At 36.5% G+C, this 21,065-nt stretch overlaps 2 protein-coding genes across 3 annotated transcripts; one reads left to right on the top strand and one right to left on the bottom strand.

Annotated features, from left to right (window-relative positions):
* The first annotated feature begins 3,512 nt into the window (after positions 1-3,512).
* LOC149662396 (uncharacterized) lies at positions 3,513-6,645 on the top strand. 2 transcript variants are annotated; one of them, XM_089842234.1, is made up of 3 exons: positions 3,513-4,682; positions 5,219-5,290; positions 5,360-6,645. In XM_089842234.1, exons 1-3 carry the CDS (start codon positions 3,925-3,927, stop codon positions 5,964-5,966), a joined length of 1,437 nt encoding a protein of 478 aa, XP_089698360.1. In that variant the 5' UTR covers positions 3,513-3,924; the 3' UTR covers positions 5,967-6,645. The 2 variants fall into 2 exon arrangements, with proteins under 2 accessions (XP_089698360.1, XP_089698359.1); XM_089842233.1 differs by having other exon boundaries at positions 5,219-6,645.
* Positions 6,646-7,709: 1,064 nt separating this feature from the next.
* LOC149662397 (uncharacterized) lies at positions 7,710-14,867 on the bottom strand. Its single transcript, XM_089842235.1, has 4 exons — positions 14,306-14,867; positions 10,851-11,078; positions 9,263-9,468; positions 7,710-9,205 (listed from the first exon to the last, which is right to left on the bottom strand). Exons 1-4 carry the CDS (start codon positions 14,644-14,646, stop codon positions 7,764-7,766), a joined length of 2,217 nt encoding a protein of 738 aa, XP_089698361.1. The 5' UTR covers positions 14,647-14,867; the 3' UTR covers positions 7,710-7,763.
* Between the last annotated feature and the right edge of the window lie 6,198 nt (positions 14,868-21,065).

Genomic DNA, 21,065 nt, shown 5'->3' on the forward strand with positions numbered 1-21,065 from the left:
CTTGTTTCTTTCACTCAAAAAAGCCCGCGATATTGAAACTAACTTTCTTTCCTCTTTCTCTCCTCTCCGAGCGGGATTCCCCCTCTCCTCCTTCCCCCTCTCACTAATATACCAGGCAGGCAGCGGAGCTTCGTTTCCTATGGAACGCCGTTTCGGTCAAAAATGTCTCGAGAGGTAGGTAGTTTCTTCGAGACTGGAAAGTCTCTACGAGAAGGGTAAGTCTCTACGAGAAGGGTAGAGGTAGGGGGATGTGTGACGGTAATGTGTATGCGAAGCGGTAAAGTGTATACGAAGCGATAAAGTGTATGCGAAGCGGTAAAGTGTACATGAAACTATAAAGTGTATGCGAAACTGTAAAGTGTACATGAAACTATAAAGTGTATACGAAACTGTAAAGTGTACATGAAACTATAAAGTGTATACGAAACTGTAAAGTGTATACGAAACTGTAAAGTGTACATGAAACTATAAAGTGTATACGAAACTGTAAAGTATATTCGAAACTGTAAAGTGTAGACGAAACTGTAAAGTGTACATGAAACTATAAAGTGTATACGAAGCGGTAAAGTGTATACGAAGCGGTAAAGTGTATGCGAAGCGGTAAAGTGTACATGAAACTATAAAGTGTATACGAAACTGTAAAGTGTACATGAAACTATAAAGTGTATACGAAACTGTAAAGTATATTCGAAACTGTAAAGTGTATACGAAACTGTAAAGTGTACATGAAACTATAAAGTGTATACGAAGCGGTAAAGTGTATACGAAGCGGTAACGTGTATGCGAAGCGGTAAAGTGTATGCGAAGCGGTAAAGTATAGACGAAGCGGTAAAGTATTGACGAAGCGGTAAAGTATTGACGAAGCGGTAAAGTGTATACGAAGCGGTAAAGTGTATGCGAAGCGGTAAAGTGTACATGAAACTATAAAGTGTATACGAAACTGTAAAGTGTACATGAAACTATAAAGTGTATGCGAAGCGGTAAAGTGTATGCGGAGCGGTAAAGTGTATGCGAAGCGGTAAAGTGTATGCGAAGTGGTAAAGTATAGACGAAGCGGTAAAGTATTGACGAAGCGGTAAAGTATTGACGAAGCGGTAAAGTATTGACGAAGCGGTAAAGTATAGACGAAGCGGTAAAGTGTATGCGAAACGGTAAAGTGTATGCGAAACGGTAAAGTGTATGCGAAACGGTAAAGTGTATGTGAAGTGGTAAAGTGTATGCGAAGCGGTACAGTATAGACGAAGCGGTAATATGTAAACGTAGAGGAAAATACATACGAAACTGTAATTCCTCCATGAGAGGGCAGAGGTCGAGGGTGACGGTTAGTTTAATGCGTAGCGGGAAAGTGAATGCGTGTAGTGAAAGTGCATGAGTTAAGAGTAGATATGAAATGTTCTTATTTTTACTAGTAATATTTCTATAAAAAAATTCAGCGGTGCATTGAAAACCATATTTTTAAAGATAAGAATGATATTTTTATTTAACTATTTACATTACTTATTTTAAATCATAGAAAGTAAGTAACTAGGGTTAAAAGTCAGAAAATGTTCCGCTCGGAAACGTTTCCGGAAAATGACCGAGACATTTTTTCGGAAACTTTTCCGTATTTTTCCGCTAGCGATATTTCAGTTTAGTCCGGGTTTTTTTCTGAAAATATTTATAATAATAACAAATTAGAGGACAGCACGCTTGACTGATGGTCTTATTTTTTATTATATCTTTTAATTTCATAACAAGGATATATCACACCTATTTTAAAATTGTAAACTAATAAAATTAAAGATGAAACATTGCACTACTAATCACTAATCTCTGCTAATTACTAAACAAAAATTCCGTAAACCCAGAAATAATTACCATTGCATAAGTTTTTGAAATGTGCCTGGGTTAATATAACAGTGGGTGCCTCAAAACACTAGCAATTAGTACTCAAAATATACCAAATTACAAATGAAATAAATTTCTGGGTTGGTTTTTATTTTTGTTTCGAAAAATATAAAAAAAAATTACACTTACAAATTAGGCTTAAATCAGGTGAAATCTCGCGCAACAGAGACGCGCTTTCCCCAACTCAAGTTTCACAACTTTAATTCAAAAAATCGTTAAATGATAAATAGCTGTAGTTAAATAGGGGCAACTTGTTTTTTCTTTAAACGCGCCTCGCTTATCGGAGACTGGGAGTTGAGATTCTTTTTAATTGTGTAATAAGTAACATAGCTACTCGTAAGTAAGGTTCCTTAGATTTCTTTCTTAATGATGTCATTTTCTTAAATTTCGAAACCACAATACCCTTTTATTTACCAATAAATACACTTTTCAAAAATTGATTTTGGAGCTTTTGAACTATTTTTTTTAAATAACCTTTGATCATTCCATGGAAAAATGAAAGCTATACTTGTGGCGTCGCCACGGGTAGGCTGGGATAGGCTGAAGCCTATGTTGATATTTCGAAGGGGCCTCAAAATTCTCCCATTTGGGCCTCAATTTGTGAAAATATTTTGTCGTTACTCTGTAACTTATTTTTCAATGTCATTTACTTATGCAAAAGTAAGAAATAGGTTGACGATCTAGTATTTTACCTCTCGCATTCCCAACCCTCCTTAATAAAGCGAAGGGGATAGCTATGGTATTGTTCTACTGTTTGGCGACCCTGAGTCCCGACCGTCGTCCGTCAACAGACTTGTTTTCCTAGGCTCCCAGCAAGGTATTGGTAAAGCTCTCGGCGGCTATAGGAACACGGAATAACAACCCCTCCACTGGTTAATCTATAATAGCAGAAGTAAATAGGGGGAAGTACGTATCAAAGGGGGTTTCGAGAGGCGTCGAGTTATGGTATTTTTCGCGCCTTTCCGCAAGCGCGTTTTCGGCGGGAACTCGCGGATGAATACATTTCCCCGAAACTATTTTCTTTTCCTCTGCTCCTGTTATAGCAGATTCAACTCAAGAGTCAAGTCGGCTCCGTACCTTCGCTCTGTAGTCGGCCCGGGCGCCCGGCAAGCTACGGACCGGGACCGGGAGTACGGAGTCGACTGCCTGGCCCTAGTAACAGCGTAAAATTTTATTCGGCCTGATATCCTGTTTTAGTACATTTTTAATAATAACTGAATGTTTTCTAAATAAAAAAATAGAATAATAAAACTAAATATTTACTGGTTATATTAATTTAGATGTGATTAGAATCAGAATGATCAGATGCGTAAAATTTTAAAATGAACTTAAGCCTCTGCCAAAGCTTAACAACACAACTAGCTTGAATAGTGAACTTTATGACCGAGTGGTGGCGCATGCTAGAAAATTTCCCTGGATAAGTTGCCTCACTCTCATTGGACGAATTCAAATTTTGGGCCGCGAAGCGTGATTTTACAATAAAGGGACGCCTTACACTAGCTAAAGCTGGAGAAACGTACTTCCCCCTATTTACTTCTGATAATAGGAACAAACAGTCAAACCTGTTTTCTCGTTTTCGTTATCTGTGCACCGTTCTCACACTTACACTCGTTTCCAGTAATTCCTAGTACATCGTAGAATTTTAGGTTTTTGAATTTTTCCCATTTGGGTCATCCCCACTTTAGTTCAACCACTTCAAAGAAGCGAGTCGTGAAACGGCTCAAACCCATCAAACGTTTTTGGCCATTATAGAGAAGTTTAGTACAGGTACGCCACGGCTGACTTTAAAGTACTTTTATATTAAGAGATGTCAGTTGTTTATAGCTACAGTATACGTAAATATTAACAGTGAGATTATACCTGTGGATTTAACCATCCCATTCTAGAGACGAAGTCAATCCGTAGCGAAAGTTTGTTAGAAATTGCAAGTTTAGTTTGAAAAAGGTGGTTGTACGGACAAATTCTTTGTAGCGCTCTCCAAATTATTTGTTACAAGGCGCGCTCTCCAAATTATTTGTTACAATTTAGGAGTGAAAAATGGTTCAAAATTTTGTTTTATTTGTTTTGGTGGTACTTTCCAGCATTTGTTATTGTCAGTGCAACGATTTAGATGAATATTTGAGAGATTTGCAAGTTTGGTTTGAGTCACTTCAAAGATGTCGCTATAGCGACGATTTAAATGTAATCGAGATTTATCATAGGCGGCTTGAAAACCACAGCTTTATAATAAGAAGTTTCATCACGTCTATTCTAACTTTTGAATTGTCTGTTGAAAGAATAAGGTTGACCGAAACCTTAACTACAATTTACAATGGACTAATAGCTGTTCGAGATGAACTTGGAGACATTTTAAACGTTCAAATTGACTGTGTGTCAGACCCATATACTTGTCCTATAATTAGAACGCATAATGTTGGCAGGCCTGCGTACGAAGTATCCAGAAACCAAATTCTGTGGTGCAGAGAAAGAATGAACTTATCATGGCAAAGAACTTCGGAGGTGCTTGGAATAAGTGTCAGCACATTATTTCGACGTCGTGTAACCTTTGAAATTTCATCTCCTCAAGAAATTTCAAATGAACATTTAGACGAAAGAATACGCAGCATATTACAAAACACACATAATATTGGTGAAACGTATGTAATAGGAGGTCTTCGAAGCGTAGGAGTTCAAGGCGTTCCACGATGGCGGATAAGGGAACGTCTAAATATTTTAGATCCTGTAGGAAGAGCCCTTCGACGAAGAGAGCCCATAAGGAGAAGAAAATACAAAGTCAAAGGTGCAAATGCATTGTGGTAAAAGAAATGCTTAAGTTAAAATCTTTTTAGGTTTAAAAAAATCACGGTCTATAATCAGGCGATTTTCCTCTATATTAGTACAATCATAAGTAACATAATTCTCTCTAATTATGCCTCTTAGCCTTAATAGGTGGAAAATTCACTTAGTCGGTTAAAAACAAATTTTTCTTCATTATTCCTTTAATGGTGTTTTCCACTATACTACCATATATATATATATATATCTAAACATAAGTGCAAAAATTACAATAACTTCAACGTTTAATTTTCATTTAAGAAAATTCACTTATTAGTCTCAACAGGAGTAGATGGAAAAAGAAGAAATAAATATCTAGCTGATATTTTTTCCAGCTTCTATTTCCATATATTCCTGGCTACAATTTTCATATTTTCAAGTACATTTAAAGTTAAACTATCTAAAAAATTAAACACCAAGTACTATCATTTCATCATTTCTTATTTACCTTTCTTGTCATACTTCTAGTGCTATGATGCCTATGCTATAAATAAAGCGATTCAAATTTTATTTTTAGGCACATGGACAGCAACCACAAATTAATAAGTTGGCGTTTTGTTTTCCACGGCTTAATAGACGGTTTTAGTAGGTACTTGTTGCACTTACATTGCGCGACAAACAATAGAGCTGATACTGTTTTGGGTTTATTCGTTGAAAGTGTCGGAAATTTTGGTTTGCCATCTCGTGTGCGTGGTGATATGGGTGTCGAAAACGTCGATGTGGCAAGGTTTATGTTGACTAACCGTGGTTTAAATAGAGGAAGCTTTATAACTGGATTAAGTGTGCACAACACAAGAATTGAAAGGCTGTGGTCTGAAGTAAATCGCGTGGTATCTGCATACTATAAAGCCCTATTTCAACATATGCAGGACATTGGAATTTTGCACCAAACAAACGAAATTCACATTTTTTGTTTACACTTCGTTTTCCTACCTCGATTAAGAAGATCGTGCGAATTTTTTCAAACGGAATGGAATCACCATTCGCTAAGAACTGAACACCGGTCAACTCCACTACAGCTTTGGTCTCTAAATCGATTGGACGAAATTCGGAGGAATGAAGAAAATGAAGAATATTTTGCTAATCCATCACTCTACGGTATTGATGACGACAACCATTTCAGTTCAATAGAAACACAAAATAATATAATTATACCCGAGAATCAATATCAACCCCCTTTTCATATCCCAATTGATCCACTTTCTGATGATGAAAATCATGGAATCACTCATTTCTTAAATGTTTTGTCATTTGTTCAACAATAAATGACTTAGGGATCATTTTGTAACTTTTTATCGAGTTATTGCGAGCGATTAAAGGGTTGGTGTCAAAGTTACGCGTCAATACGTGCTTCAATGGGTTCGAGATTGAGATAGTCGAAAAGTCTTATTTGTCATCAAACCTTGAACAAATAGCGGCGCTGGCTCGTGCTAATTAGAAAAACGGGGGGAAATGATGGCGCGACATTTTTTCGTTAGATATTATATGAACGACATGTGTTAAGTCATCGTTAAGTTATCACGCTCGTGATAATTAAAAACGTTAGTGTTCATATTTTCTGCTCTGGATTTATATTAGCAGGAGCAGAATCGTGAGACCATGCAACCTTGTGTTTTTTTAGTTTTGAAGACTAAAACTCTTTTCTACCATTTCAATCTCGCACTCATAGAAGCGCGTGAGGTTGACATTATCCCTTTACAAGTTATCACTTGGGACAACCGGATAAATTTATTGATAATATTTCAAAAGCAATGCACATGTGTTGTGACGCCTAATCTGTATATAATTTTTTTTAAACTTTCCAAGAGAAGACCCTAAATGTCAAAGTTAATAATTGCAAATAATGAAAATCTAATTATATTTTTTAGCAACTCTAAATAATTCAGTTTCTTTTTGATGTATACATAAGTAAAATATTTTTTTAAATTCTTTAATTCAACGAAACGAGACAACAATGATTTTGAAAAACATCATTTTTAATCTTTATTATCTCATAAACTAATGGCATAAAAAGTAGTTTTGTTGCGAGTCCTAAAAAAACAGTATTTATATGCATTACAATTCCACTCTAAAAAGGCCAGAATTTAAAGTTAAATTCTTTGTAGAAATTGGAAACTAACACTATAATTTAACTTTATTTAAAAAGATAAATTCACAGTTTTAATTGATTTCGGCTAAGCTTCAAAGCTTTTTTTTAAATATTTCTAAACCACACTACAAATCATAGGTTTAACTATTAATTGCATGATTTAAATGATTAATAAAAACATTTTCATAGAAGTACATTAGAATAAAGCTTATATAAATTTAGTTTGAAGTAATCGTTTTTATAAGTGAAGCATTTTTAGAGAGGGTGCGTTCTTTAAATGACATTAACCTACACTTCGAGCCACACCAATTGATACAAATGATCGCTTTTTATTTTCAGTGAAGCAATCCGTTCTAAAAAGTCAAGTGTTAACTTACTCAAAAACTCAATAGGTTGGATATACTCATTAACAGTAAACCGAACTTTTATATAAATGGTTTTTTTTTGTTTCATAAACATATTTAAAAATGGTTACAATGTTTCATAAAAAACATGGCGTACAGCTTTAAAAATAGTTCACTAGGTGTTTCATAACCAGTGTGCCCTGATGGTTACTAAATATAAGACCTGTCTGCATAGTTAATCATTCGGGAAATATCTCTGAATGTTTTAAAAAATCCAAATCAAAATAGATTCAGATTTTATTGACAAATTAATCGAAGAATTAATCTCCGACCTATCGCGTAACGGCCTGCCTTCCAGCAAAACAAAATACTCGTGGCAAGCTCTATGTAGCGCCATAATTGCACTCTCCATAGCGCGTGCCACGATTAATTTGTTCGCTGGAAGGCAGTTCGTTACGTGATTGGTCGGATATTCTAAGATTAATTTATCACTAGAATCTGAATCTATTTGGATTTTTAAAAACATTTGGAAATATATCACGAGTGATTAACTACGCTGATAGGTCTTATAATTAGTAGAACAGATTAAAATTCACTTTCTTTACATCTTCACCCTCCCATTAACAGAACTATGGCCGGCCAAAATTCGTGTTACCCAGTATTACTCCATCTATCATATTTTTTTTAAATTCAGAATAAGTTGTGTTGACTACAGGGAGGTACAATGTAAGCGCACAAGTGTTTGATGCGGGAAACATGCTACTTTTGTCAGTACCAGGAACGTTTTCGTGCAAGAATCCAATTATTGGTTGAGGAGAAAATCCCATAGGAGGCTCTTTATCAGCCCCAGTTGCAAATATTAATATTTCTTCTAGTCCAATTTTAGCATCACCTTCTTCTAAATCTATTAGTAAATCTCTCCAAAATGCCAGAGCAACAGTTTCTGCCTCAAATCGGTTGCTACCAGGTTCTGACGAATTAATTTTAAAAATCAAACTTATTCTGCTTCGAGTTAGTGCCACTGTCCCATCATAAATCATGATTGGTGCAAACAGTTCCGGAAACTGGCAAATCTTATCTAATACACCTAGTACTGCTAATCCATCTTTAAACTTAGCCAGGTTTGACTCGTTCCTAACCAATACAATGTAGTTTGTTATTTGTTTGACTATATCCTCTTTTTGCGAAAGATGAATTAAGGACGGATTTATTCCTCCAAGTTGTAAGATGTCGCTTAGATTTTCAATAGCTGCATCGACTTCGACAAGGTTTTCTGAATTACTAAGTTTCAAAACCCTTTCTCGCCACTGTCTATCAACAATGCTATGTGGAGAGACACTAATGGTGTTAGGATCTTTGTACAGACATTCGAAAAATAAAGGCGATAAGCAACATGGGCCAGGGCCACCGTGAACAATGGAAAGTGCTATAGTCAGACCTGCCATGTAATACTTGTTATCAATTATGGCTTGATTGTGCATAGCAATGGTTCGGGCTTCAACTGGACCTTCAAAAACCATGCTGCTCATCACTTGTTTTATCAATAGTCGAAAAAACTCCCTTGATGGACCTCCTAAATCCAGACCTCCCTCTAACTGTTCAAACTCATCTGAGAATATAATGTACATCGTAGATCGAGGGTCGAAACTTTTCCTTGAGAACGCACGAAACGCTCCATCCATTACATCCTTTCTTATTACATTAATTTCGTTAACCTTCCCAATAGTTAGTTTGGAAGACAATTTAGAAATTATTTCTTGTAAGGTAGTTGGAACTTTTTCAGATATTTCATTAATTTCCTCATCTAAGTTCGCAAATTCAGTATTATCATCAGTTTCAAAAAGAGAAAAGCCATCGTTATTTGGAGTAGATTCAATTTGTGCATTATCATTGGATCTCGTAGGTAACGTTTCGTTTCGCAAAGGCAAAGGAGTTACTAATCCGCTAATTGCACTCGTGGTAACTTCAGACAAAGCCGCCGCCCTCGAACTTAAAATAGTTGCTTCTTCGTTGCTTCTAAATTCAGGTTCTGATTCATTACTTCTACAGGTTCTGGTTACGTGGTTATCAACTAAAAGCGTTAGTTTATTAGATTTTTCATTATTTTCACAAATCATTAATGAATTACCAATTGGAAGCTCAACATTAGTCATAACAGTGGAGTCTTCGCTAATAACTTCGCAATCGGTATCCGATTCATCGGAATCGTTTTTGGGTCGTATATAAAGAATCCCTTTTCCCCAGACTCGATGTACAACATGACCAGTTAAAGTAATACCAGGAGACATTTTTGGTATGACGAGGGAACACCCAGAAGCCTTCAAAAACTCAATTCTAGAAAAATTAAATAGCGTTGTCATTAACAACTGAAAACATTTTCCATGTTTCTAATGTATGTTTTAAAACACACCACCGAAAAACTCAAAAGAAAGGGCAAAATTCAAAATGTTCAGCTCTTCGAAACACTAATTGAACTATTGTTCTAGGGCAATACCTTCGTATATACTTGTTCAAATGTCCTGAAACGTTTTGAGTGGTCCCCCTATAGAACGATTTATAAACTTCGGAGTGCGGATCCCACTAAGGTATGACTTGAAATTGACTATCGCCCTAAGGTATGCTTTTTAACTTTGGGATTCCTTAAATGGAGGGTGAATAGGAAAATCAAGTGATTTCTTATAGATTCTTCTATTAATTATATGAGCTATTTGTGTAGTTAATCATTACGTAAATATATCCGAATGATTTTAATAATCAAATTAGATTCAGATTTCGCTGGTTAAATAAACGCAGCGACTACAACAAATCGTGAAACACTCCCGTTTGTGTTTATCACGTTGCCCTCCACATGACGCGTGCCACGAATATTTTCTTCGCTGGAAGGCGGGGTGTTACACAATTGGTTGTAGGAGCTGCGTTTAATTTAACAGTGAAATCTGAATCTACTTGGATTTTTCTAATCATTCGGAGATATTTCCGTAATGATTAACTATGCAAATAGCTCATATAATTTATAGAAGAATCGATAAGAATTCACTTGATTTTACTATTCACCCTCCATTTTGGCCATTATTAAAAATCAAGCAACAGTTTCGAGGGGAGAAACATCAAGTACTCATTAACGAAATTTTTCTTATTTATTCATGGTGTTTGTAACAAATAAAATAAATTTTCCGAAAAACCATTGGCGATTCCTCTAAGGTCTGATCCTTAAATTGTGGGACCTCCGAAGAAATTAAGTTTATAAATTGTGGACAACTTTAATGTATGATTCTTAAATAGGGACTTGGCATTACTACGTCATGAAACGTCAGGCTACCTTCCACTAGTGCTAAAAAACATACCAGGAGGAGTGGCTTATATAGCTTTCATTCTGTTAAAAAAACATACCATAATGGCGCTGGGGGCGGAGTTAAGCCCGAATTGCCAAGTCCCTATTGTGGGACCTCCGAAGAAATTAAGTTTATAAATTGTGGACAACTTTAATGTATCATTCTTAAATTGTGGGTTTCCCTTAGACTGTTACGCACATTTTTCCATCTCTTTTGATTGTCTACTTGAAGATAAGTTGTGATAAAAGGATACTGCAGGACAAAATTGCGAAGGTCGCTTAAATTATCCCCGAAATTAATTTTTGTGTTAAATAAAAAGGGCCCAACCCTCACGGGTGGGTACAAACTCATACTCCATCGTATATATGATAAGCTAACACTTACTCCGTGTTTTTAGTAATTTTGTCTCCAAATCGCTCAATTATCTCATTTTGAAGTACATTTTCACTCCATTCTTTCCTTAGCTCTTGATTATATAGTACAAATCCATCATTTTCCAAAGATGTTTTAATGGAACCTCTTGGAACGCTTTTAAAACTTTTATCTGGGAGTAGTACTATGTTCTTAATGAAAACAGGATGCTGATCCTTTGATGCTTTGGGTTGTCTTGTCCTATATACATAAAACAAAGATTAGCTGAGTATATATTTATTATTTATTTAAAGGGAGGATGAAAACCTAGTGCTTATCTTGTGCAACTGTTCATATTAAAAAATATTTTAAAAATTCCACTGCTCTTTAAAAATAAAATAACGGCCGGAGCAGTTTTTGCAAGGACGATGGGGGAGGATGCGAATTAGCGAAATATCATGGAAATGGGCACGCTAACTCTGGAACAGCTCTGGTCCGGTGGGACGCTAGAAAATGGGGGAGGAATATTCTGAAAAAGGTCTGACGTAGACAACCGGACATTTAGTCTAACCGGATTCTGAGCTGTTCCATAGTTAGCGCGCCCGTTTTTCCCAGACTTCGCATCCTCCCCCATTATCCTTGGTTTTTGTAACAACATGACTTAAAAACTAACATAAGAATTGAACGAACTGAAACTAGGAATTTATAGGAAACAGCACTTATGAATATAATATAACAAGCGGGGTGCCTCTCCGCTAGATACACGCGAGGAGTTACGTGGCTTTAAAACCCAAGTTCCTTCTTTTGTCTCCCCCCCCCCCATCGGCTCGGCGTAGCTGAGATATATTTTTGAATAGGGTCTACTCGAATAAAAATAATATAAAATAGTCGATCGCTAAGGAAAATCAAAAGGGGGAGAGGGAGTAAGGGGGTCAAGGGTTAAAAATTTTAATTTTTGTAGATCTGATGATTTTACGTAATAATAGCCATTTTTAGCGTCGTAAGACAAAGCGCGTGGACGCCTATAGAGCTGCAGACAGACAGACAGACAAACACTTGGAAATATATAGTAGATAATAACGAGGGGCAGGTCACTTCCATGATTAAATATGCACCTCCGCATGATTAAATCGGATTAAAATGATTATCCCTGCTTTCCACTGTGCATTGATTAAGTCATGATTAAATTATTATATTCGTTAAATGCTGATTAAACACGCACCCTGGAACCAAGTGAACTGCCCCTCGGATAATAATAATAACTGCTTTTTCTAACGAAGGGATATCCACGCTAATCCTTTGCGTTATTTATTATTTTATAATTATATGACGTGTCTGCCAGAGCTTAGTGCACACCCACTATGTGTCGGATCATTTGGAGGTAGCTTCTATGGCTAGTGCTGTTTTCTATAAATTCCTGCTGAAACCAATAATGGCGCGTTTTATCTCAAGCAAAGAAACAAAAAATCGAAAACCGCCCGATTTTTACCGATTTATTTAGTGGTTCGGGTACACTGCATACTCCACTGCACGTGGTATGCAGGGGGCAAAAACCAGTTTTGGAAGACACGACCACAGTGCGTTTTGCATTCGCAAACCAATTTTTCCCCCGCATACAACACACAGTGATGTTTTTTAAAAATAAGCCCAACCCCCGTTGACTACTTGGTAGTCCCTTTAAATAAAAGGAATTTTTCAGTATATGGCGAATTCATAAAAAATAATTAATTTGGATCACCCTTTTGTGTGCTTTATAACAAAACTACGAGACACTGAATTTCGTGAGTCAGCTGAACAAGAACATTCAAGAATTTCCAACATTTCCTTAAAACAAATTCACATGTTACAGGGCTCATTTGATAAATACATTGTTTCCATCCACTAAAGGGGCTTGATAAATTTTCTCCCCTTTTGTCTCAGTTTTAACTTCATTTTAGGGTTGCCAGTACCTAGTGAGTGCTTTTCAGCATGATCCCAGTTCCCAGTGTCTGAGGAGAACCAAACCAAACTGCTGCCTTTGATTCTGTTGTAGACTAGCTATGGTTCAATTGAACTCACAAATGACTGGCAACACATCACAGAAAACTATGTATAAATTTAAAATCTCTCTGCAGAAGTTAAAATTTATTCATTTATTTGATAAATGCTTTTCTTGTTCCTTTCATTTGGCCTCTTTTACGATTAAATGACTTGCGTTAAACAGTAGCGCCGCCAGGATTATTTCTCGCGTAGACACAGCATGATCTACAGGCCCCCCCCCCACCCTGCCTTTTGTTTTGAAAATTTATCATGCATAATTTTTTTATATATTTCAGGATTTTGAGGAATATAATAGATTTAACTATTAGATTTCAGTATTTCCTTTTTTTGTGAGATTATTAAGAGTACGAAGTTTTTGGCAACCGTGTCCTTGCGACCCTTCTTATAAATTTAGTCAATAATTACACTGTCTTGAAGTCTCTTATCAGGGATTATCTTTCGTTTCCGTGAAGCACCTAAAAAGTTACTCTAGTGTAATCTTGGTGTGTTTACAGTTGGAAAATTTTATTCCTCTCCGCGACGCATGCCGCCTACCGTTTTTAGGTTGGAGGGGAATTTCCAACTCGTGTCCTTTCTAGTTTCTATACAAGAGAGGTGTAACCTGGGGGTCAACGGTCAACACTTTAGAGGGGGATCTTGTTCTTTAGAATATAAAGAAAAAGGTTTTTGAAATTGCTCTCTTGTACCTTACAAAAGCATAGTGTAGCGAATATGTCAAACAGGTGTGAGGTGTTGTGTTAGATTTTTACAGATAGAAGTATAAACTATGAAAGTACAGAAAGTAATTAAACGCTGTTAAAGTAAGAAATAAAATTTAATTTGAAGGCCTCTATAGGCACGTTTTTAAAAATTTGGAGGTCCCTCAAGTAGGCCAAAATTTTCCAACGTAGGCACGTGCCTACTGCTGGCGGCGCGACTGTCGTTAAATGAGACATCACAAAAAGGTTAAATGAGTGCAGTTAAACCACCAACTCACTGACGAAGAAGTTCCCCCAATACAATAGTTAATATTTTATTAAGTTAATATATTTTTTACGGAATGAACCATCTAAACGTTATTGTTTCGAATTTAAGCCAACGTTAAAAAATTCCTCATGTAATTTTTTGGAGACTCATAAGACGCAGTTGCAAATCATTTTGTTTTAAAGGCTTATATATTTTAACTTTTCAAAATGAATTCGCCATGTACTGCTACATTTATTAAAGTTGAGTAAGGTAAGGGGCAGTTCACAAATCAAGTCATGTAAAAAATCAGTTTTTTTACCCTCTCTCCCCCTTTTTCACACATCGTCGCATGTATCCAAATCCCCCTCCCCCGTGGACGCGTGACGTAATTTATGAACGGCCCCTAACATTACTCTCCTACTATTCCCAATCCCAAAGTTATAATTTCTTGATTTAAAATCGCTCTACCATAAGACAGCGTTATTATTAAGACAGAACTTTACCTTGAATGTGGTCTTTTTCTTTGTGATCCAATGAAATTAAACGACGTTTGAAGAGAATTTCTTCCTTCCGGTACTGCAGGGGCTCCAGTTGATCGAAACATGGTTCTAATCTCAGTATCAACCGAAGCTAATGAAGGCCTTACTAACTGTTGATTAGTTCGTCGAAAAGGATGGTTCGGCTGAACCGTGTTACACGTTTCTAAAATAGGTCCTCTTGGGTTTTCAAGGCTTTCTGGCGACGCGGCTGCAGCGAGTAAGTTATATAACTGAGGGCTTCTAAGAACATTGATTGCTTCTCGAATAGATTCAGGAGATATCTGATCATTGTTTCTCTCAGCCATGATTAAAAATTAACGTGTTTAAAAAATATTTTGTAGTATCTGCCAAACGCCCAAACGCGAAACTTTCCCGCTCCCTTACGAGTTTAGAAAAAACAACTTGCAGTGATGCAGTCCTACCTCCGAGTACGAGGGCACCAATAATCAGAGTTGCCAGATCAGTTTTGAAGATCTCGCCCAACCCAAGCGGAAATCAGCCCAAATTTCCGCCCAAGCAAAAATTTTGTTTTTGCAGAAAAGCGCCCAATTTCCGCCCAATACAGAGTCTTTTTAACAATAAGCCAGGTTATTAACTTACAATATAAACATATTTAATAGATGGTAATATCATAAACTTGTTTAGTTACAGTTGTTTCCCTGATACACTGTCCAGAGACTACGGTATTAACTTCGTTTTTATTAAACAAAAATATCTTAGCTTAAAAGTGTCTTAATTTTTTATTAGATTTTCGACGAATAGAATCCCTAAATTGACTTTGTAAACCTTCCAATGCTAAAAAGCGGCCGGCCGAACCCTACATATATCGAAAAGAAGCCCAATTTGGGCGGTAAACCGCCCATCTGGCAACTCTGCCAATAATGAACAATAACTGTAGGCGGTAGATCTTATACTGGGAAAAACGGCAAACAAGAAATCTTATATTTGAGAGGGATTAGAAGCAGTGAAATTTTCATGTAAAATCATACTCATCAATAGAAGAGGTTATTTTCAACGGGAGTCTAAATGCGCGCTTCTTCATTTTTCACCATCAAGGGCAAATGTTGAATATGAGAAAATAACAATAGTTTAACATTCAAAGTTAGTAAAACTACAGGCAGTGGCGTAACTGTACCGTTAGAGGCCCGTAGCAAATTCATCGGACTGGGCTCTCCCTCACCTTACCTCGGCTCACGGCCGAGGCCAGTGACATTTTGCCCGTCCTGCCACCCTATTGTTATGCCACTGACAACCTGACCTTATGGTGCTCCGTTTTAACCTACTGAGCATGTCGCCCCTGTTTCACCAGCAAATTTTCTTTTCGCTTCACATCCCTCTCATCCATAAGATCCCTGGGACCCTGGATTAACCCTTGTCCAAAAATGTACATTTTCGAACTTAAAGTAACGCCATCTGTAGTTTCAGTTATAGTATATAAATAAATAATTAAATTTAGTTTATTTTTTATATATCAATTATTTCCAATATTTTATAAATAAAACTATGTGATTAAAAATTGAATTAATTTCGGTTTGTTTGGTGAGGGGATAACCATGCACTTTCCTGAAATGGCCTGCACCATAAAGTTTTTTAATTAAATCACTAACTTTCAGAGAATAATTTAAATATATTGAGTAAATTATTTATTTTTTTCAACAAAGCGCTAACTTCACGGTTTGCTTATGCAATACTATTCTATACAAATATATAGCCCCTCTATGAACAAAGATAATAAACATGTTTTATTTTTTGAGTAGGTGCAAGCGTATACCCAAGAAACGAAAGTGTATTGTTGAAATTTAAGGGCGAGTCAAGGAAAGGATAAAGTAGCCATTCTTTCAATATGACAAATAAGCAGATGTTGAAATTTAGATACAACTGACCAGCCTTGTAAAAGGAATCTAGCCACAATTTTCGTTAATGTTGGGAGTACATACTACATATTTCCAAGTTTTGTCTGTCTTTCTGCAACTCTATAGATTCCTCGCGATTGACCTACAACGAATGAATATGTATAAAAATAAATGTCTGTTTGTTTGTCTGTCTGTGTGTTTGTCTTTTAAGCGTTCCCAAACAATACAACCGATTCTGATGAAACTTTGGTGCGTTGTCGCGCGCACGCCCGGGAAAGTTTCTGATTAACTTTATTAAACTGGGTTATATTATACCTAGCGAGCGGAGAATTTATCTCCGATGCTAGGGAACTTTTTTTGAAAGAACGTAACCCTTTGAATTCCAAACCAAAAAAATACTTCATTTAAGAAACTAAAATACAGAATACAAAGTATATACAACAAAGACAAATCCGTACGTCGCCACATGTATCCTTTAAAAATAGCTAGCCCCGAAAAGTAGGCGGGCACAGCATGTCCCTCAAATGGACAACTTTCTCCTGGGGGAACCGAGGTTCGAGATGAGACCCGCACGTGCAGAGATAAGGGATTCGTAAAATACCTTAACGTGTGGGCCGAGAGTGTTGGAACCATAAGTGAATATACAATGCAAGTAAGTATATACATGGTTTGTAGGTAGGTTTGTCAGAATAGCGTTTCCCATTTCAGCGTGTGGCGAAACGGCGATTTCTCAGAACAGCGATTGTCAAAAAAAAAACTCTTCCATAACAGCGATAGTCGAAACAGCAATGTCAAAATAGCTGATATCAAAACAGCGGATTTTGTCAAAATAGAACTTTCTCATAAAGGCGGTTTCTCTTATTGGCGCTTTATCACAAAGGCGGTTTCTCTTATTGGCGCTTTATCACAAAGGCGGTTTCTCTTGTTAGGAATATATCATAAATTAATTAAGATGTTTTTGGAAAAACATTAATTTGTTTTATAAATTTTATATCTAAAACCGCTAATAAACTAATGTCATAACAACAAAACTATCCATGTATACCATAACAAACAATCTACTCATAAGTATTCTGTAAGTACCATAACAGCTGTATGTCGTAAAAGACTTAACAATAAGCACTACCTACGAGATATTCAAGGCCAATTTTTCTACTTTTTTCCGGACCTTTTAAATCGCCACGATTCTCCGCTAGGGGCGCTTTTAAGTCTCAAAAAATTAAGTTGACCTCGCCTGAGTTACGTGACCTGCCGTCTACCCTAAGTTGTGAAACTTGAGTTGGGGAGAGCGCGTCTCTGTTGCGCGAAATTTCACCTAATTTAAGCCTAATTTGTAAGTGTAATTTTTTTTAATATTTTTCGAAACAAAAATAAAAACCAACCCAGAAATTTATTTCATTTGTAATTTGGTATATTTTGAGTACTCGTTGCTAGTGTTTTGAGGCACCCACTGTTATATTAACCAAGGCACATTTCAAAAAACTAATGCAATGGTAATTATTTCTGGGTTTACGGAATTTTTGTTTAGTAATTAGCAGAGATTAGTGATTAGTAGTGCAATGTTTCATCTTTAATTTTTACCTCTCCGAGTGACGTATGTCACGTGAGAGGTATTACACCGGCCGTGTCTGTCTGTGTGTCTGTGTGTGTGTCTGTCTGTCTGTCAGACCCCACGTGACCGCGTTCGCAGTTTCCAAATCGGAGCAAACAAATACCCGATTTCCGGAACGCGTTCGCGGTTCACGGAAATTTGGTCATTCATCTACCAACACCAGTCTTTACTAACTGGCTTCTAAGGACCACAATCTGCCAGTCTTTGTCCATCCCACATGGACACTAGTCTGTACGTGCTTGCTTCCAAGCACCACCAACTTCTGTTCTTCGTCAAATTCACCTTGACTCCAGCTTCTATGCACCACCATCTTCTGTTCTTCGTCAATTCCACATTGACACCAGCTTCTATACACTATCATCTTCTGTTCTTCGTCAATTCTACATTGACACCAGCTTCTATGCACCACCATCTTCTGTTCTTCGTCAATTCCACATTGACACCAGCTTCTATGCACCACCATCTTCAGGTCTTTTGTCCATTCCACATGGACGCCGGTCAGTACATTCTGGCTTCTTTTCCACCGTCATCGTTTGGTTTCAAGATATACGCGGCGAGCGGCTAGGGTTACGAGAAACGTCTAGCCTCCCAATGGCAGGGCTTCCACCATCGGTTCACGCGAATGCGTTTTTATCTATTATTTGGTTTTAAGATATACGCGGCGATCAGCTAGGGTTACGAGAAACGTCTAGCCTCCCAATGGCAGGGCTTCCACCAAAGGTTCACGCGAATGCGTTTTTATCTATTATTATAATGGAATCGAAACGTATATATACCCCAAAATTTGAAGAAAGCGGGCAAGAAGGGTACCCTTCACTTTAAACGTGAATATTAGCAAAGTTTCGAAAGATATTATGAACAACTTTATTTTAAACGATTTAACTATTTTTAAAGTTATTTACTGGCGATTAAAATAATTAAAAATAATTATATTTATTTAAATATTAAAGATAAACCCAAGTTTGCCTCCTATATCTATCAAGGCCCGTGCATTGCGTTATATTTCCTACATTGCCTCCTGTATCTATCAAGGCCCAGGCATTGTGATATATTTCCTTCATTGCCTCCTATATCCAACAAGGCCCGTGCGTTGTGATATATTTCCTTCATTGCCTCCTATATCTATCGAGGCCCGTGCATTGCGATATATTTTTGAGAACAACAACCAAAATGGGAAGCTCCTCTCAGAACCATAATAATTTGCTTTCTCTGTTATATGAAATGAAAATATGGATAATATTTTCGGCAATTCGATTTGAATGGCTCTTTCTGATGTATCATTCTCTCAGCACTGTTCATAATGGACAGGAACGTAGAGATTCGAGACACTAGGAATTACGATAGTGTTTCAAATCCTCTGTAATGAGGGCTTAAAGGCTTGGAGTGAGTCGAAAGATAAATACACATCCAATTTTTTAGTTGTACCATGCGTACCACAATGTTGGCAGGCGTTTATTGAAGGATGCTTGGGTACTAGTACAGACTGTTACGTGTACCAAGTTTCCTTGCATCCAACAATAAATAGGATTCATAAAAGCCAGTGTTACGCGCATGTCATGGGTCAAGTCGTTAAATATATCGACGCAGTTAAATATCTGATGGCATTATTTTATCCACTTTCTCATTGCGTTTCGAGAGGAAGTTCAACTTTGGCACGGACGACAGATGGCGCTCTTAACCTTCTACCCCCAAAAATCGCTGTTGTCTGCTCGTTTTCCCCTTCCGCGTTTTTTCGTTATAAACTTAACTGTTAAGATAAAATTTCATATTTCCTAAGACAGATAAGCTTCTACTCCTTTCATCTTACTCCCAGTTAGATTTAACCTTGTTAAAACATAATCAGATGAATTTGAGTTACAATGTCGTAAAATCATGTGCATACAGTTACCTAGGAGTGATAGAGACATTTTTAACGATGCCTAGAGATGATTAACTTAAGCGAAATTGTTTCACGTTTGAATAAAAATACCGCTTCCAGTAGTGGGTTTATAGTACTCCTTGTTTGTGTAAGATTAGTGAAGCTGTAGAGCGTAATCATGGTAAACGCTTAAAAATATATATTTTCAATAAAAACACCGCTTCCACTAGTGGATTTCTACTCCTTGTGTTTGTGTAAGATTAGTGTAGGTTAGAGAGTAATCATTATAAACGCTTAAAAATATATTTTCAAAAATGAAGAATATAGAACATTGCTTTAGAAAAATCCAAACGGCTAGGTATTGGTAAAAAAGACATGTGTAAGCTATTTGTAGATGAGATATTGTTTTACATGTTTTAAATGAGGCTAAAACGTCCACTATTGTGTCTAAAAAAGTGTTGGCAATGTATATTTTTTAAATATGACGGAATTGCGGTTGATATGATAGCGCCCTATTTGCGAAAAAAACCTTTTTTAAACAGTTGAATCACTCTTTGATAGAATTTCAAGAGAAGAAGTTAAGCGTTAAATTTGCTCGATTAATTTTGTTCGGAAAATAATATATTTAAGCGCTACGTATTACTGAAGGAGATTGATTTTGCCAATCTTTGTGAGTATTTAACTGTTTAATAATTATTTTGGTTAAGTGGGAGCCTAGCTTATGTGTGATTGGGTTGTGGCTTCCATGTTTTGGGGACATTTGCTTTTTGTGTGGCGAGGTATGATTCAGCTTTGATATGGACAAATGTTACAAATCATACTGGTAGACTAAGAATACGGTTGAGGTATAGCGAGAGAGTAGAGTTTCCACAGCAATTGAGAGATATTGAAAAGGCTTGAACAATTGACTATTTTAAAATTGAATTCCTGCACTTGCAAAGAATTAAAAAAAGCGATAGATGCATATATTTAGGTTGTTTAAAGGGTAGTGATAGTCATCTCCACTCGGAGAGGTAATATTTTGGCTTTCCCGACTTGTATTAGTTTACAATAATAGGTGTGATATATCCTTGTTATGAAATTAAAAGATATAATAAAAAATAAGACCATCAGTCAAGCGTGCTGTCCTCTAATTTGTTATTATTATAAATATTTTCAGAAAAAAACCCGGACTAAACTGAAATATCGCTAGCGGAAAAATACGGAAAAGTTTCCGAAAAATGTCTCGGTCATTTTCCGGAAACGTTTCCGAGCGGAACATTTTCTGACTTTTAACCCTAGTTACTTACTTTCTATGATTTAAAATAAGTAATGTAAATAGTTAAATAAAAAGATCATTCTTATCTTTAAAAATATGGTTTTCAATGCACCGCTGAATTTTTTTATAGAAATATTACTAGT

The sequence above is a fragment of the Phalangium opilio genome, unplaced genomic scaffold (genome assembly GCF_054372755.1).
Source record: "Phalangium opilio isolate 3A_F unplaced genomic scaffold, DU_Popi_V2 ptg000063l_1, whole genome shotgun sequence".
NCBI classification, from domain to species: domain Eukaryota; kingdom Metazoa; phylum Arthropoda; class Arachnida; order Opiliones; family Phalangiidae; genus Phalangium; species Phalangium opilio.

Coding starts and splice junctions, on each gene's coding strand:
- LOC149662396 (XM_089842233.1), top strand. CDS start 3,925: ATGGTTCAAAATTTTGTTTTATTTGTTTTGGTGGTACTTTCCAGCATT. Junction 4,683..5,218: donor AAAGGTGCAAATGCATTGTG/GTAAAAGAAATG, acceptor TTTTATTTTTAG/GCACATGGACAGCAACCACA.
- LOC149662397 (XM_089842235.1), bottom strand. CDS start 14,646: ATGGCTGAGAGAAACAATGATCAGATATCTCCTGAATCTATTCGAGAA. Junction 11,079..14,305: donor AGAAAAAGACCACATTCAAG/GTAAAGTTCTGT, acceptor TTATGTATATAG/GACAAGACAACCCAAAGCAT. Junction 9,206..9,262: donor TAATGTTGAGCTTCCAATTG/GTAATTCATTAA, acceptor TAACGCTTTTAG/TTGATAACCACGTAACCAGA.